This window comes from Mauremys mutica, chromosome 7 (genome assembly GCF_020497125.1).
Source record: "Mauremys mutica isolate MM-2020 ecotype Southern chromosome 7, ASM2049712v1, whole genome shotgun sequence".
Classification (NCBI taxonomy): Eukaryota; Metazoa; Chordata; order Testudines; family Geoemydidae; genus Mauremys; species Mauremys mutica.
Window position 1 is genome coordinate 56,918,120 of NC_059078.1, and position 18,272 is coordinate 56,936,391.

The window sequence follows — 18,272 nt, forward strand, 5'->3', positions numbered from 1 at the left end:
GCCAGCCTCCAGTTGGAAGACCAGGGAGTTCACTCCCAATGTGATACCAGCCCACACTGATCCCCTGGGCGAAGTCTTTCAATGACTCAGTTGCTTGTGTGCGCCAAATGGGGAAAGGAATTAAGCAGAAAACTGAATACTGAGTGCACCTCCTGGGTACATGCCCCAGACGAGTACCCTGCCTGTTGGGCTGAGGTCCCAAGAGCTCCTTGCAGCCACTGCATCCTGCCCACTGGATGTGCAGCCCCCACAGCTACCATGCTACAGCCGTGTGCCCTACCCACCCCATTCCCCAGGAGCCCTCAGCAGCACCCTGCTCACTGGACACACAATTCCCACCCCAGAGCTCCTGCACAGCAGCAGCACTTCAATCCTGCCTGCCAGGTCCCTAGCACAGTCCCCACTTCAGCAGCACCCCACTCTCTGACCAGACTGTGCAGCACGTGGTGGAGCAGATGGAGAGATTAGAGAATCGCAGCCCAGCCTAGATTGCCAAATTTGGGATCAGAGTTTCACACGGAAGCTCCCAGGCCCTTTGTTGTAACAGGACATCCTGTGTGAGAAGGGGGTGGGGGCGGGCAGGCAGTAAAGACAGCAGGACATGTCAATTCAAAGCAAACACCTGGTTAGACTGGGGGTTGGGGGGGACAATGTGGCAGGATTTTCTAGTTCCATGGCTGTTGCCCATTGTGCTTTTCATGCAGCCCCTGAGCAGCTGGTGCACATAGAAGCACTAAAGGAGGCTTCGATTATCTGCATCTGTGTGTCCCTCCTTCCTTCCCTCCCTACTCTCTCACACAGAAAGCCTCTCCGAAGGAGTTTCCCCCTGCCACGACAAGGACCCAACCACAACTGCAAGCGCTGGACTCACTTGTGCTCGCTCCCTCTTGATTTACAGAACTTCCCTGCTAACAGCTGCATTGCAGATGAACCCTCTTAAAGTGGACACACTGCAACTGAGACAGCAGGGCACAGAGCTATTCAGAAACAGATGCAGATATGTGGGCTGCATCTCTTGAATAAGCACAGTGACCTGTTTGTTCCAGGACTTCAACCTCTGCCTCAAGCCCACTGCCACTTCACGCAGAGGGTCCTGAAGCACTTAACTAGATACAGGCACCTCCAACCAAGTGAGCTCATTTCAGGCCCAAGGAGCACTCTCCCATCGAATGAACTCGAGCTAGGCTTGGCTGAGGGAATTACGTATCAACCACTAGCTTGACAGATGAGATGGTAAAAGCTACTGGCTTAGCAGGGACGCACAATCACCTAGAGGGACCCACACTCTCACTCAGAAAACTCATGCTCCACATTTGTTCAGTCCAGAATGTGCCACTCCGCCAAGGGAGCCCCTACCCCACTCTAGAGAAAGTCATGCTTTCCTATACAGACATTTAGGGCCTGAACCTCCTCCCACATGGCTTTGCACTGGTTTAATGCCACCGAACTCTGCACAGTCACCCCTGTTTTTCTTAAGCAAGAGGGGGAACCAGACGCACAGCATCCAGTGACTCTTGAGTTTCTGCCACACTGCTTCATTTCATCCCTGAACTGGAAGAAACCCATCTGGGCTAGATCAAAGGCCGCAAGGAGCTCTTCACTAGTCCGCAAATCCATTTATTTAGGTGCCAGCAGAGAGACAAGTCAGCAGAGAGCTCCAAGTCCCTGCAAAGCAGCAACCAGGAAGTCAGAGATGCAGGAGGAAGGCAAACTCCCATGTTCTAATCATTCAATTCTGCTCTTCCCTCAGTCCCTCTCCAAGTCAGGACCCTCCCTCTCTCCAGAGAAGTTAAAGGTATGGATGACACTTGAATTTAGTGCCAACACAGGGCGAGAGAATTTCTGTACAAACAAGTGAACTTCCAAAGCAGAGGTATTCAGCCGCATGCTCAAAGGCGACAGAGGAAGTTATGAAACAAGTCGTCTGCAAGCCTAGAAATCGCTCCACGTTTATCTGGTGCTGTAGATAAGCAGCCTATTGCATGGTAAAGGCACCAGCCCAAGTTAAGTGTACCAGACAGATACAAAGTGCTAAGGAGGCAACATGGGTCCAGAAAGCTGGGTCACCTGCTCTGCAGCAGCTCAAGATGTGACCAGCGACCAGAATCACCTAATCAGCAGTATTTGACCATGGGTGTCAAACGTGGCTGCCACGCTCCTCCCCCCGGATATGATGAATGCTGTTGTACTGGGCGGGTGGAGGAGAGGGTTGGCTCAGTTATCCCAGACTAACAATGCACAGCAGACCCCACACACAGGGTGACCCATGTGTTAGAACTAGCACTGGACTCAGCTGACACTGCCCACAGTAGCTGAAAACCTAGTTCAAACATATGTTGGGGGCAAGGAAGGCCAGTGCTCTCCAGCAGTGAAAATTGTGCTAGAATTTTCAGTGCTGTAGCAGAAATGCTAAAACATGTTTGGCAAGCACTGGAGACCAATGCAAGAGAAGGTTTAACAAACTGCTTTCCCCAGGAGAGCTTCCAGGGGATCCATGCTATTTGCGACACGCATCTAACAGGCGTATCCCAGCAAAGCTAGCTCAGAACAACCACCCCTTCTGAAGTATGAAGTGTGACTGCAGATCAGGTGCATGACATCAAGTCCCAGCAGCAAGTGAGCCAGAAGGCTGAACACACACATCGTCTCTGTGAGGGGGGAGAACTTTACACCCACACCACATTCTGCCACACAGATAAGGAGATCCCTCAATTAGAAGCTCAGCCGCCCATTGCAAACCCCTCTGGAATGTAAGGCGCATTAAAAACAGAACTGCAGTGACAGGAAATAATCCAGGCTCCTCTGCATGAGAGCCGTCGGGGAAAACTCCTCTCCTTGGGGTAGTGTGCGCTCAGTCCCACCTGGGAGGGGAGGGGGAACAAGTGCTTTCTCAGATTATCTTTAAGAACATCTCTCTTCACTCCCCACTCCATCCAGCACCTCTGATTCTACCCAGGGGTGTTGAACAGCTGCTCCCCTTTTTCTCAGTGATCCCCTGGGATTGGGAGAACCCTGCCCTCCATAACAGCCACCATCTCCACGCAATGATTCCTCCCCCTCCACCAGCATCACCTGTCAAGAACCCCCATACTGCCAACCAGAGCTAGAAGGGGGTTGGAGTAAGAGAGGCAAACAACACCTCCTGCTCTACCGGTCCAGGGCAGCCTCCACAGGACAGTACATTACTAAGGACTGAAAGCATCAGCTACCCTGATGGAGGTGGGGGGGGGGCAATGTTCCCCTGACCCCTTCCTCCATGTCCCTAGCTCTCACCAGAAGGTCTCTGAATTTTATGATTCTCGTCCTCAAATCAGGACACCCTAAAGAAGCGGAAAACCCCCCTCATGAGTGGGGAGACCTGTGCCACAGTTCTATAGAAACTGTTCATGCTCTCATTTAAAAAGTGAAGTAAGTTTCTAGCTTGTATTGTGAAGAAAGTCTTTTGGGGACAAACTGGGTTTAAGCTGATGCAGCGTCACCTTCCCCAGTCTGCAGGCAGAGAGCTCAAGCTACTGCCTCAGCTGCTGCTCAGAGCTTTGCCAAACTAGTTAGCTTTGTGCCTACTATTCTGAACCCTGTGGGCACCAGCGAAACTCAAGAATCACACCAATTTCCTAGCATGAGTACAAGGTAGGCAACTGGAGCTATTCTAGTGGGGAGGAGAGAGGACCCCCCCCACACCAAAGCAAAAAGGCTGAGAGGAGAAGAGTAGCAGAGACCTCTCTCTCCCCCCCTTCTCACTGCAAACTTGTCGCACCCAAAAAGGTTCTGGGAAAGGAGACTCTCTTCTGCAGCTAAGGAGCAAGTAGAACTTGAAGTCTGTCAGACCCCAACTCTCCAGGACCAGATCTGGCAAATGGAGCTCACACATGGAGTCCAGAGACAGCACCTGGCTAGGAATCCCAGCAGCTGAAGCATGGGGCAGCTGGGCTTCTGAAAGCAGCGCTCTTTCTTGGCTTTGCTGGCAGATCCCCTTCCCTCCAGTGAGTAGCTTGAATCCTATGGTTGGCAGGCATCTGGTAAATCTGTCAATCCCTCTCCCCACCCCCCATCATGGCAATACCCCCAAATGCTAATCCAACAGCTCCACAACTGCAGGTTCAATGCCATCCCTAAACCTCTTCTGGCACTTATTGTCTGAACCCCTATACCCAAACTCAACCAATGCCCACCACTGAGCCAGTTTGTCCAGCCACCATTCCCCCACTTTTGTTCAGGGAACTAGGTCCTCATTCCAACCCCGCACCCACACCTTCCCCAACAGACCAGAACTTCCATTTGTACACCGCAAAGGTAAGTCAACCTAACATAGGCCAACTTACAGCCACCACGTTAATTACTCCACAGACACTGTGGCGCCTCGCTGAGGCAGTTTTACTGTCGGCATAGCAGGGGAGTTGCACCAGTGGGAGGACCATTTCAGTATGTGCACCTCCACTGTTTTGTCAACAAACGCTGACTTTTGTCGACAAAACTGCAATGTAGACAAGGCCTTAGGCCCCAAGCATGGAACCATGCTAGCAATAACAGCATTTTAACTGTGGGTTTTGCTCCCAGGGCTTATCAGTGCAGAAAGGGTTGTGTATTTGAAGAGCTGTGTTGCAACTCTGCTTGAAAGGACGTGGGGTGGTGAAGAGGGGCTGGCCTACAGCACAGTTTAACAGGATTCTCAGAAAGAGACCAGTAGCCTTGCTGATCAGGGAAATGGAGCACAACAACCGGATTGGTGCATGGTCCTTGATAGTATGATTCCTGCCCCAGTGCAGACAAGCCCTTAAAGCACAGTGCGTGCCTGGAACTGGACTTACCCCCAGAGCAGGAACCTGGTACTGAGACATCAAAACAACAGGCTCATTACATAGGACACTGGTAGCTCCGGCTCTCAAGAGCTTAACACACAAATGCTGAGGCTCCAGTATCACACCTGGGCACATGAACACACACGTTCCTCAGAAGGTCAGCATATTTACTCAACTCCCATCTCAGAGAGAGAGAATTCTCCTCCTGACTCTACCCTGCCAGTATGAGCTAGAACAGAGTTTCAAGCATACACAGCGAGCCACAGGCATCTCTTAACTTCCTGCCCCCTGGTAACAAAACAGGCTAGATCTCGCAGACTATATCCAACATTAATCAGCTCTCCAGACAGCTCTAAATTATGCTTGCAGTTCTCTGGAGCCAGCCATGTGCACCAACCACCAGCTTCCCCCTACTTTAGAATTACACATAACAGCAGCTCTGCAACATAATCAGGTGGGGGGGGGAATCTATTTTAAAAAGGCATATGTTAGAATAAACTGTTAAGATCAATTATTTTACTATTAAATTATCTGGACACACTGAACACTCATTCAACAAGGACCTTGGTGTCCAAGTAGGAGCTAGGACTGAATCCTGAGGTAACAGGTGCAAAAAGCCACCAGAGCACAAAAACCTCAGGATTAGGGACCAGCAATTCCCTCAGGAGGGACTCGAAGCTCATGCCCTACTAGTCTTTCAATAGTCAAGATGCTTATCGCTGAAGATTTTCCACTCTACCAACTTCTTTTCCTAGGAAATACTCTACTGCAATGTTCAATGAGCATATAAACAATGATACTAGAGAGTTTGGGGAGCCATTACTGCAGTATAAGGCAGTATTTCAACAGATATTTAATTTAAGAAGGGATGAAAGAGAATCTGAGGTCAACCTGTCTCACAGAACCCCATGGCCTGAAGCATTAAAAGTGTTGTGGTAATGGCTGGCAGGAACAAGAGTTGTATGACTTGCAGAGTTACACTTCCTCTCTTCTTCCATAGGCAGAAACTCCAGTGAGCAAGTGTGTTCGCCCATCACAAACCTGTTCATTCTGGCTGCTTCTCTTCCCTCCTACCTTCCACAGCCAGCTGCTTTGCCAATAGGCAGAACGAGGCAAGGGCAGGGAATTGCTTCCTACAATATCCCACATTACCTTCCCATGCTAGTACCTTCCCGGCGCCCAAGCACCTCTCTGGCCAGCAGTTCCCCAGACACAGGCTGCTCTGAAAACCAGCTGTTTTAGCTCACTCCGGTGTCCTCCCTTCCTTTTACAGCTTACAAATAGTCATTAAGATGTTTGGTAAGTTAACTCTCCCTCAGATTTCAAGAGGTGAGGTGTGCACACTGACAATGTTTACACAAGGAAAACCCACAATGTGTGACAACCATGAGATGCTGAGAAAGGGGGAAGATGCCTAAGCAGATAGTGGGCAGGTGAAGGGGCTGGAGGTGGGGGAATGGACAAAATTAACCTAGGTTTTATATTTGTATGTTCCCCTTTTTACAGAGCGTCTTTGACAAGTTATTGCATAGGCAATAATACCCACAGCCAGTGCTTTAATCTCGCAATTTGCAGGGGTTGGGGAAATAAAATCCTGTGGGGGAGGGGAGGAGGCTGGCACAATCCTTCCTTGAGAAGGTCTGCGATAACAACCTGCCATTTGGTAGAAGAGGAAAAAAAATTCCCTCTTCAGAAGTGCCTTTATGATCCAGGGATAAGCGTTCTCTCTGGCAGGGATGGTTTTAGCTATATCCAGAGAGGGAGATTAAATCCATCCACAGCAGGAACATTTCCACACTCCCCCAAATTCAATACAAGCACTATGTGCAACTTGATTTTGCACAGCATCTTTCACACAAGAAGCACAGCTAATGCTCCCTGTCCCAAGAATCCACAGTATGCTCCAAAACCCCCACCCTCACCTGCTCAGTCCATGCGTCAGACCGGGCTCGCCAACAGGATTAGTGCTGCAGAGCCCAGGACCTCTGGGACACCAGCCGGAATTAGTCTCATCACATCTGGGCCATGCACAAACCCAGTCTTAAAAACAGGAAAGGAAAAAACTCCAACCCCTCTTCCCAGACCTCTGCAGGGGCCACTCTCCCACACCAGGAACTCCTGCTCAATCTGTGTGCCTGCCACTCCTCCCTTCCCCCTCCCCATTGTTAATGCTGGTAATTTAACACCCCGTGGGACCAGAGAGGACAGACATACAGTGAGCTGAAATCCTGCCTGCCCTGCTCCAGCTCCTTTATAAAATATACAGCGTAAACCGAGAGGCAACCTGGGATAACCCTGGCCATTGCACTGAAACCCATGTCAGGCAACAGGCAGCCAGCTTCCGGCCATTGCAAACCACAGCACAAGCCGTACCCCGCACTGCTGGCCCTCCTGCCACACTCAGAGCAATTAATGCTGTTGGTGAAAGTGAAATGCAGCCATCAGTCCCTTCCCCCATCTCTTCTCCAAGGTCAGGGTCTCTCTCTCTCTCTCTCATATACACATGCACAACCCACTTCTCCAGGTAAGTTTCCTGCAGTGATAATCATGATTCCAAAAAGTGTTCTTATAAGTGACACTGCAAGATGAAGAGGTGAGCACTGATGGCGGGAGGAGGGAGAGGTAGAGAGAAAGGCAGCTAGCACGAGGTGCAAGTCTGCAGTTCATGACATCAGCGAATTAATACCCCCCCCCTTCCCTCCAGCTTCTTATTTTCCTGCTCCACGCATGTGTATTAAACTCAGAACGGAGGAGTCCAGCCAGTGGCAATCGATACATTTAATGGAGAAGATGGGTCCTTGAAATATTTTTCAGCCCCCTCCCCGCCCCGCCTTATTAACCCCACCCGCCCTCCCACTCCTTACATTTGAACATTATCCATACCAGACAATAAGTGAGTGACCCAGAAACCTCTACAGTGTCACTTCCCATGTCCCTCACACACACACTGACAGCAACAATCCCAAGTTCTCACTGCAGTTGATTTCTCACACACTCCCTATGCAAGCAGTTCAGACAGCTAACAGAGGAGGAGGAAGGGGCTGGGATGGGAGAAGTTAGCAGCAAGGCCCACCCTGACAGAAGAGCTGTTTTACTCTCTGCCCAGACCACCAGATTCCATCATCTAACACACCCTGATGTCCCAAGTGCAGCCTGACAGGCAGGGTCTGATGCAGTGTCTCTGCAAGGAAACACACACAGGCACTTGTACACACCCCGGAATCTGTGCTTCAGGCTCCTGCGAGTGGTGGTGTGGGCTCTCCCCGCCTTAATGAGAAGCCTACGCACTGGGCTGCAGTGCACCACTGCTGCCTGCACCCAAGTCAGCTGGACGTGCTGTAGCTACAGAGGAGCCTGGGCAGCTCTCACGATTGCCAGACTGAGGTTTAAAGTAGTCCACACTCGACTGCAGGTCAGCACACACACACACTGCACTCACTTGGTACCCGAGCCTTTGGAGGCCAGGAAACTGCTACTGTGAAACCCCACCCACAGCCCTCATGGAACTGAGCCCCTTCTGCAACTGAGCTACAGGGAGCAGGACTCAATCCATGGGTGATGAGCCAAGGGTGGGCTGGGAGAGCAATCTCCCAGCCCTCCTACCATCCAGACCCCCAAGAGGGACGACTGTCAGACTGCCTCTTTAGCACACCCAGGAGCAACAAATGAGGCCGACTACAAGCCTGGGTGCAGCAGAGAATCTCCTCCCTGAGACAGGGTGAGCATCATCTCCTGTTTCCAATGGCAGGAGAGAGAGAGCAGGCATGACTGCCAGGACTCTCCGGGGAGCCTTATCAAGAGTTGCAAAACTGCTGCTGCTTTGAACCCCACAATGGCCACATCCTGGCAATAAACCACAGGCTAAGTTTCATCTCCAGCACCCAATTAGGTGCCACCTCACATCTCAAAAAGGACATTTACCCTATTACAGGTACTGATTCAGAAACAAAGATCAGGCCTAAAAGAAACATCTTCATGCAAAGGGCAGCCTGCTGCCCCCTTCGTTATGTCCTTGGGAACGTCACCTTGCAAAGATTCAGCGGCAAAGGCCAACAGCAGAAAATCCTCTCCTGCCTCCCATTACTGTGCGGGAACTGCTCCAGATACCTCCCTGCCAGTCAAGAGTACAGATGGGGCCAATGCAAGATGGTTTCATACCATTTATTCTGGAGGAATCTGTGCAGCGTACTCTGAAAAGACGCTATTGATGGGGCTTCCATCATTCCCCTCAGGAGACGGATTCCCTACAGAATAATCTCTAATCTCCACCTCCCTCCAATAGACTAAATTTTCCTTGGTTCTTTCCTCTGAAGCGATTACTGCTAGTCAGCCCCATTGGCTCACCTTAAGCAATTCACTCACTCCTACTTCACGGGTATCTTCCAAGCCACTCTACACATCTAAAGTCAAAATAAGGCCTAACAACTATCCCGGCAGCCTCAGCAAGACACCTCCCCACGAGTCAAGACATGGCTGTTTATCATTATCCTTTAGTCCTTCCAGCCAGTTCTCAGGACATGTGACAGACTGTATCCAAGCCAACCTGAATTTCAGGTGGCTGAAGCACTGTATCCCCCTCCCAGCATTGGCTACTGTCTTGTACTTAGACCAATGGTTCTCAAACTTTTGTACTGGTGATCCCTTTCACACGGCAAGCCTATGAGTGTGACCCCCCTTTTGTAAAGTAAAAACACATTTTTTTATATTTAACACTATTATAAATGCTGGCGGCGAAGCATAATTTGGAGATGGAAGTGACAGCTCGCAATCCCCCACATAATAACCTCGCAACCCCTTGACTCCCAGTTTGAGAACCCCTGACTTTGACTGCAAGCCGTGTGAGGGAGGGAGTGTCATTCTGCTATGCGTCTATACGGTGCTTAGCACAGTAGGCCCTGCCTCATAGACTCCACTGTAACACAAATACCAAGTAGCTTAATGAAGTCCAACTATGATGTCAAAAGCGTCCACTGACTCTGCATTTAGATCAGATTAATCTGACAATGTTCATTCTTTATAATGCCAGGATGTTGGTTTAGAGTTGTGTTGAGGTCCTTACAGATCTGCCCTTTATATTTGTCTCATTAATTTATAAAGGGATGAGTTTATTTGACCGCGATTACCAGGACTTCCCTTTTTAAAATAAAAATCAGGACAGTATTTGCTTTCTACGCTTTTAGGGTGGGAAACACTGTATGAATGCCACATAGGGTTATTTCTAACCCTCCGGTTCCCCTTCAGTTCATGACTTTCAAGAGAAAGAAACAACAGTTTGCAGTTCATTAAGCTCATTAACAGAGGCTTTAGGATTCACTGATTTCTCTCATATTACATTTAATTTTCCCTAAGCATTCCCTTCCTTGCTTTTCAGCTATACATCACAATCTCCATCACTTCCGAGTCAGTCACACCCCACTGCTTTTCTTTTCTTGAGGAAGACTCCTTTGGAAGTACCTCTTCCCACAAAGCCAGAGTGGAAGCAGGTCAGAGCTCCTTGCCCTTAGTAAGCCCTGGGATGGAGCTTTGATGTTCTCAGTGGTGGCAGATGACAGAGCAAGGAGCAATGGTCTCAAGTTGCAGTGGGGGAGGTCTAGGTTGGATATTAGGAAACACTATTTCACTAGGAGGGTGGTGAAGCACTGGAATAGGTTACCTAGGGAGGTGGTGGAATCTCCATCCATAGAGGTTTTTAAGGCCCGACTTGACAAAGCCCTGGCTGGGATGATTTAGTTGGGAATTGGTCCTGCTTTGAGCAGGGGGTTGGACTAGATGACCTCCTGAGGTCTCTTCCAACCCTAATATTCTATATTGTACTAGGGGAAACATGCTAGCAGGTCAACCGCTGTGAAGGGAGAATAGGTTATATTCCTAGCCAGTGGTATGGCACCTCTGGTTGAAGCAGTAGTAACTACTCTGGGAAAAACACAGGTTCAAATCCTCTAGAAGCAGGTTTTAAATGTTCAATTTAGCAATGCATATGAGAGCTCTGAAATGCAGAAGCCAAGCCAAGGGGGGCCCTCCTTCAGTGCAAGAGGCAGATCAGAAGGTTTGGGCTGACTTGTGTGGAAGGCAGGAGCTAAGCAAATGCCTAGATTCCAAGGCCAGAAGGGACCATTCCCAGAGCAGATCTTTTAGAAAAACATCCAAGCTGGATTTAAAAATTGTCAGTGATGGAGAATCTACCACGCCCCTTGGTAAATTGTGCCAATGGTTAATTACCCTCATTGTAAAAAAACGTGTACATTATTTCCAGACTGAATTTGCATGGCTTCAATTTCCAGCCACTGGATCATGTTATACCTCCTCTGCTAGATGGAAACGCTCACTGTCAAATATTTGTTCCCCATGTAGTTACTTATAGATTGTTATCAAATCACCTTTTAACTTTCTCTTTGTTAAGCTAAATAGCTTGATCTCCTTGGGTCTGTCACTATCACTATAAGGCAAGTTTTCTAATCCTTTAATCATGCTTGTGGCTCTTTTCTGAGTACTCTCCAATTTATCAATGCCCTGGAATTGTGGGCACCAGAACTTAACACTATTCCAGCAGCGATCTCACCACTGCCAAATACAGAGATACAATAATCTCTCTGCTCCTGCTCAAGATTCCCATTTCTGCATTGCAGGATCACATTAGCACTCAGTGGTTCTCAAACTTTTTGTATTGGTGACCCTTTTCATACAGCAAGCCTCTGTGTGCAACCTCCCTTATCAATTAAAAACAAGAGGGGGTAATTTAATTTAACAGGGACTCGGGCTGTCGGCCCCACTCCTGGCAGGGCTGACACCTTGCAACCCCCTTTTTTGGGCACAGCATCACACTGGGATTATCCACCATGACCCCCAAATCTTTTCCAGAGTCATTGCTTCCCTGGATAGAGTGCCCCATTCTATAAGCATGGTCTGCATTCTTTGGTCCTAGCTTTATACATTTGCTTTTGACCATATTAAAACGAACATGGTTTGCTTGCACCCAGCTTTCCAAGCAATCCAGATCGCTCTGTATCGGTGACTCGTCCTCTTCATTATTTACCACTCTTCTAATCTTTGTGTTGTCTACAAACTTCATCAGTGATGTTAGGTTTTCTTCCACATGACTGATAAAAAAATGTTAAACAGCATATGGCCAAGAACAGATCCCTGCAAAACCTCACTTGAAAAACACACCCACTCAATGAGGCGCCCCCATTTACAGTTACATTTAGAAACCTATCAGTTATCCAGTTTTTAATCTGTTTAACATGTACCATGTTAATTTCATATCATTAGAGTTTTTTTAATTAAAGTGTTGTGTGGGACCAAGTCAAACGCCTTACAGAAGTCTGAGGAGGGTGTTGGAAGTGGGGCAATGGGGGATACCATAATATGTGCAGAAGCCAGATGGGTGTGTGCTCCCAGTGAGGCAAGAGCTAACATGGGAATGAGGAGCAGCAGGCAAGGTAAACCCAAGCTATTGCAGAATTCATCTCACGGTCCTGCTGCCGTAACAAACAGCTTTTTAAAAAACTGCTCATCAGCTCCGCCGTTTTACAGTTGTTGATTTCGTCTCTTTATCATCGGCTAACAGCCCTAATATCTCTCAAATATTTCTACTTTGAAGAGCCTTTACAGTGTTTATCCATCTAGGTTCTTACATGGCTCCTGGCCCCACTGTATCTGAGCCCCTATTCCCACCAATCGTTTCGACTATCATTAATTCTTTGTTGCCTTGTGTTTCCTCACTTAATTTCCAACACAAGTTCTTTGTGGCCATCAGATATTTCAGTGGGACCTCAAGAAGTCTGATCAGTCACTACTACTTCCTCCCAATAGTTCTCTCTTTCAGTCAGTTTCATAATTCCCCCCACATTTGCTCTCTCCAAATCAGATACCTTTGGACAGCTGTGTTCTATGAATCTATTCATCAATACCTTGAATTAACAGAGCTCACAGTTACTAGCACAGAAGTGTCCTACTCCACTTATGCTTTCAATCAAGAACTCCCTACTGGTATGAAGTAGATCAAGAAAGATTTCTCCTCTGGCTGGATTCCCTACTTCCTGGCTCAAATGTGTGTCCTTTAATTAATCTGAGAAGTGATGATGTTTCACACTTTTTGTATTTGTAACTCAACCGCTCTCTGAGTACTTGAAATCCTACATGACCACATTATCTAGAGATTTTGGACTCCATGGTAACTGGTTTAGGAATTTTTGTTCTCATTTTCCTCTAGCCCCACATAGCCATTTCTTGCAACCGTACCAGATTATTTTGCTACCACTCCGTTAATGGGGAAATTGTTTCTCACTGGTTTTGTTACTTTAGAGTATTACCCCATCCCTCAATACAAAGAGGATTGTACCCACTAATGCTGACGGGATGGTTCTCTGAATTATCAGGTTTCAGTTGTGTCCACTACATCATATTCTCCCTTCATTAAGCAAATGCTCCCAATTACCCATTTCCTAGTCAGTGTAAAGCCTCTGTAACTAGCCCTGCCAGTTTTGAACCCACAGAACTGGGACCCCTTGTGCTTCAGTGGAGATTTTATGGAGCATTGGCACCTGTCCTGTACATCAACAGCCTTCCCCTTCTAAACCATCCACAGATCCATTGGCTGGTCTCCAGTATCACTCTTGACTTTACTCGCACTAGTTACTAGAAAGACAAAACATCACCTATGTTGACCTCGGTCTGCAGCACTCTTCCCAGGGTTCTAAAGTCATTCTTGAGCCACTCATTCTCCCTTTGCACCTGTCATTAGCTTTCACATGAACTACACTAGGTGAACATTCACTGCTACTCTTCAGGCTATGTTTTGCTCGTCATCACATTTCACGCCCTGGCACTAGGAAAATAGTATACTGTCCTTTTCTCTTTTTTACGAGTCAGACAGCCTGAGCTATGTTCATCGCTACCAAAGTGCTCATCAAAATTATCTGCCACCAACTTCTGCTGCTCTGGTGTCACCCTTTCAGTTGCTGGTCATATACTACCTGGTTCTCAGCCTCTGACTGATCATCTAGCTCATCAGGAACATGGCATTTGTCACTTCTGTCAAAACTGAATGGCCTAAGTGCAGTAAGTCTTCTCTTAGCCTCCTCTTCCACATTCATTCCCTCTGAGATCTCAGGCAGTTACATCTCTCTTTATAGTTCCTCCTGCTGCAATCCAATTCAGGTTTTTTCCCCATCAATTTCAGCTCCTGCCCGTGTCCCTCCACAGTGGAAACCACCTCACACTTCATGCATATAGAGCCTGTCTTGTGAAATAAAGCAGGAAAATCACAAGAAAAGTTCAGCAAATAAATTCGGGACAGTTCCTTCCTGTCCCACTATTCTGAGCTCAGCTGACATGTACAGGTTTTGAAGAGAGGCTTTGGGAGTTAGGTGGCAGCAGAGAACAACAGAAATTTAATTTGCTTCTTTCAGAAGCTATAGAGACCTCTTCCATCCAGTTCAAATATGAACACATTAGACATAGGATTAGCTACAAGAGGAATACACCACCTATGACGACATCCTGAAACTAGAAAGATCCTATATCCAGCAAAACTATACCCAAAAGCACAGAAGACCTCTAGCAATGCTGGCTCATTGAGGATATATAGTAGGTCCTCAAAAAGAGGAAAGATGACATGAAGTACTCCCAGAAGTTGGGATCCCTGCAACAACCCTTCAGGCTACCATTTGCATCACTACTTATTACTTCATACTACAAGACAACCACCTACAAAGCCCATAAACTTACTGCAACTAAAATTCCAATCATGTTTCTCCTGTTCGTAGAGAAAGGCAATGGGATGAAGGACAGATGTGGATACTAACCTCGGGCTGACAGCTTTTTGGTGTTGATGATTTTTGCAGCATATTCCTGGGATGAATTTTTCTTCACACATCGGCGGACCACAGAAAAGGCTCCCCTAGAAGAAAGAGAGTGGGAGCTGTGAAACTGAAAATAATAATGCAACAGGAACAATTTCCACCCCCAACTTAGACATGTCAAGTCAGCAAATAACGCCAGAGGAAAAGTGTATACCTGAGAGCTTGGCTGAGGCCTCCTAGGGCCTTAAGCAGAAAAACACAAACAGTGCACCATGGTGGGGAGGGGAGAAGAGTGCAGAGACATAACATACAGTGGCTGAAGAATGAAAGAGGAGTAGCCTAGAAGGTTGGAAACATCGCCAAGAAGTCCATCCCGTAATGGTCTAGTGGCTGGAGAAGACAACTAGGAATCAGTTCTCCTAGGTTCTTGTCCCAGCTGGGCCACTGAATCACCGCAGCACTTTGGACGAGACATTAACTCTGCTACACTCATTTCTTTATCTGTGAACTAGGGATAAATACCTCTTCCCAAGAGGGCTGGCAGGCTAATTGTTGTTTGTAAGTTAACATTTTATAAATCTGAATTATTATTGCTGTAACAGGCTGTAGGGAGAAGTGCACTGAGTGGCGGAACAGAAAGGGGAAGGATTCTTAGAAGAAAAGGGAGATGGCATAAGAAAAAAGGGTGTAAGGAAAGACAGCCCAAGCCCTAAGAGGTTGTGGGGAAGAGGGAAAACCTGGAAGGTGATCCCAAAAGAAAAAATGGTGGGTAGAGAGACAAGAGAACAGGCTTGATGAAAGAAAAACTCAGGAAGGTCAGAAGGGTGAATAAGGGGAAGTTGACAGGGAAGTATCCAAGCCTCTGAGTGGGGAACTAGGTCCCACCAGTCCCGAGAGGTCTGTACACTGGAACTAGAAACAAACCAGAACACCACAGCAGCCCCACAGAAAACTTAACCCATCAGAGAGGCTCTGGCCCGAGGCAGCTGGGCCCCTCCCTATACTCCAGAGTCCTGACCCCTCCTCAGCTTCTGCTCCCACCCCCAACCTCTCCACATAAACCAAGGAGAAACACTGCAAGCACCATTCCTTGGGCCACAGCTGGGTGCTGAGACACAGGCTGCAGCAGCCACCTAGGAATCCGTGTGGGGATGGGGAAAAGAGATGCAGCAGTGCCCAGAGACTGGTGCAGGGAAGGAGGGGGAAAGATGCAGCAGTACTCAGGGATGCATCAACACACAATGATCCCATCCTGTATACTGCTCCATCACCTCCATGTCCCCATAAGATCCCACTGCAGGTCTAGGTGTGCGTTTGAGGGCAGGGGAGTTGGGTGCAGCAGTGCCTGATCCCAAAACTGGGGAGGGGAGATCCCCTATACAGCCGCAGAACCTGGTCCTTCTGCAGGGCTGGGGGAGTATCTCAGGAGGAAGCCAGAGCGACAGCAGGGACAGCTGGAGTGAGTGTCCCGGGCTATGGCTATCACCAGGATGGTTTGAGGGAGCAGGGTGCAGCAGCCCCAAGCAGTCCTGGGGTGCACAGCCGCACATGATGCAGGATGGGGGACACCCTGGCCTGCAGCTACACCTGGGGTTGGGATATGAGTAACCCCGGGGGGCGGCAGCACCCACTCCCCGTGCAGAACGGGGACGAGGGCGGTCCTAGGGTGCAGCAGAGCCTCCCGGTCCCACTGTAGGGGCGGCGGTGGCAGGATCCCCGGGTGTAGCAGACGCCAGCTGCCGGTCCCAGGACCAGGGCAGCGGGAGGAGCCCGGGAGCTCAGGGGCACCCAGTCCAGCCCAGGAAGGTGGAGCGGGACAGCCCAGGTGCCGCAGAGGCTCCGGGGCGGGGGAGAGGCGGGCGGGAAGGGACTCAGCCGGAGGTCCCCGGGGCGCAGGGCCGGGCGGGCTCCGTACTTGCCGAGCTCCTCGTAGAGCTGGTAGTCGTCGGTGAAGCGGGTGCACGGGGCGGTGGTGGCCATGCTGGGCTGGGCTCAGCGCCACTCGGGCATGGGGCCGGCCGGCCGGCGCGGGCGGATCGCGCTGTCCTCGGGGCAGCCTCCTCCGGCGGCTGCTGCTTGGCTCCCCGCGCCGCCCTGCACAGTCACCGCTCGCCAGGGAGGAGAAGGAGGCTGAGCCCCGCCAGCACCGCGAGATCTTACTGGGAGACACCCCCCGCCCGCCCCCTGCCTCCGCCCGGCCCCGGGGTGGGGCCGCGCCCCGGCGCTCGGGGCAAGCGGGCGGTGCTGGGCCCGGGGGCGCAAGCGAGGGGCCGAGCCGCGTGCAGGCTGCAGCTGGAGAGCGCCTCCCCCCCCCCTTGCCTGAATGCGCGGGGAAAAGGGCTACAGGCTGACCCCCCCCCAGCACGGAGCAGGAGGAGACGCAGCGGAGTAACCGGGGCGCGGGAGCCCCTCGCGTGCGCCCCCGACTCACAGCCAGAGCACCCCCAGCTCGGCGAGAGTCCTATGAGCGTGGGTGGGGCGGGGGGACATAAGGGAGGGAGCGGTAGTGAGGAGGAAACCAGCCCGAGAGCTCCCCGCAGCCTGGCCGGGGCCGGGTCTGACCCCTTGTTGCTCCTAGGCACGGGGGCGGGTAGAAGTGCTGCCGGATAAACTTCCTGCATGCACTGAAAAGGGGAGGGCTGCAGCCTGAGATCCCTGCGCGGGGAACGTGCAATAGGGCGGGCTGAGAGCCCCGCGCGGATAAATAAGGCTACAGGAGATTAACCCTTGTGTGCACCAAGAGAAGGGGAACTAGTGCAACCTGACCCCACCATACGCAGAGGGGAGGAGGAAAACTGCAGTCTCTCCCTTCTTCTCTCCATGGGCCAATGGGGTGGGGAGAGGAAGGGGGAGTTAAGAGGGAGAAAACTACTGCTGCCTAACCCCAGCATGCACCTAGAGGGTGGTAACTGCAGTCTGACAGATCTCCTGTGAAGTGGGGATAACCCCTGCATGCCCTGCGAGGTGGAGAATGTGCACCTAAAAGGGGGAACTAACTGCACCTTGACATTGCTAGCTCCAGGCACCAAGGAGAAGGAACTACACTCTGATAAGAGAAACGGGGGGTGCTGATGTGAACTGGAAAATAGATACACCCTGAGCAGCTAGCCCAGTATTCATAGACAACACACGCTGGAATGAGGAAAAAACATTTGCCACAGGGTGCTTTGTCTCATTGGTTACATGCAGAAATCACTGAGGAAAATAACCAGCTGGTGAAATGGCAGAATAGTAACTCATGCAGTGCCTTAAAACTGACGGAGCCTTACCCTGCACTCACACACACACACTCACTGGTAGGTGGGGCTTCGTCCCACTAAGGTACCCACCAAAGGACCAGCCTTGTGCTCTCCAGGAAAGTAAACCAGACTCCATTCTGTCTCTGCAGTTTGTGCCATTCAGGAGATGCTTTCCATAGCAACTTTATAGGCAAGTTTATTTTCACCTCTCCTGTTTAAGGATTCTCTCTCTGAGTGATTGCCAATAAAATATTCTTTGATTTATGACAAACCAAGTCTAGTTTGGAGATTGTGTTTTGGGGCAGTGGCAGGCCTAGCTGAAGAGGGCAAATGTTCTTTGGCCTCTCCAAAGAGTCAGGAAAAAGAGCATGTTACAGACACAGGGAGACCAACTCACTCTAGCAGTATCGAGCATTAGTATTAAACTGATT

General features: G+C 49.8%; 1 protein-coding gene across 16 annotated transcripts in view; it reads right to left on the reverse strand.

The window, feature by feature from the left end:
- CAMK2G (calcium/calmodulin dependent protein kinase II gamma) overlaps positions 1-17,274 on the reverse strand; it is a 165,861-nt gene extending 148,587 nt beyond the window's left edge. For 3 of the 16 annotated variants that reach the window (XM_045024383.1, XM_045024394.1, XR_006581103.1), the window contains exons 1-2: positions 16,518-16,803; positions 14,606-14,700 (exon numbers count right to left, since the gene is read on the reverse strand). In XM_045024383.1, coding sequence (XP_044880318.1) covers positions 14,606-14,700; positions 16,518-16,582 — 160 coding nt within the window. In that variant the 5' untranslated portion in view covers positions 16,583-16,803. Of the gene's footprint in view, positions 1-14,605; positions 14,701-16,517; positions 16,807-17,033 lie in introns of those variants that run through there. The other 13 variants (XR_006581101.1, XR_006581102.1, XR_006581100.1 and 10 more) reach the window with 9 other exon arrangements.
- Between the last annotated feature and the right edge of the window lie 998 nt (positions 17,275-18,272).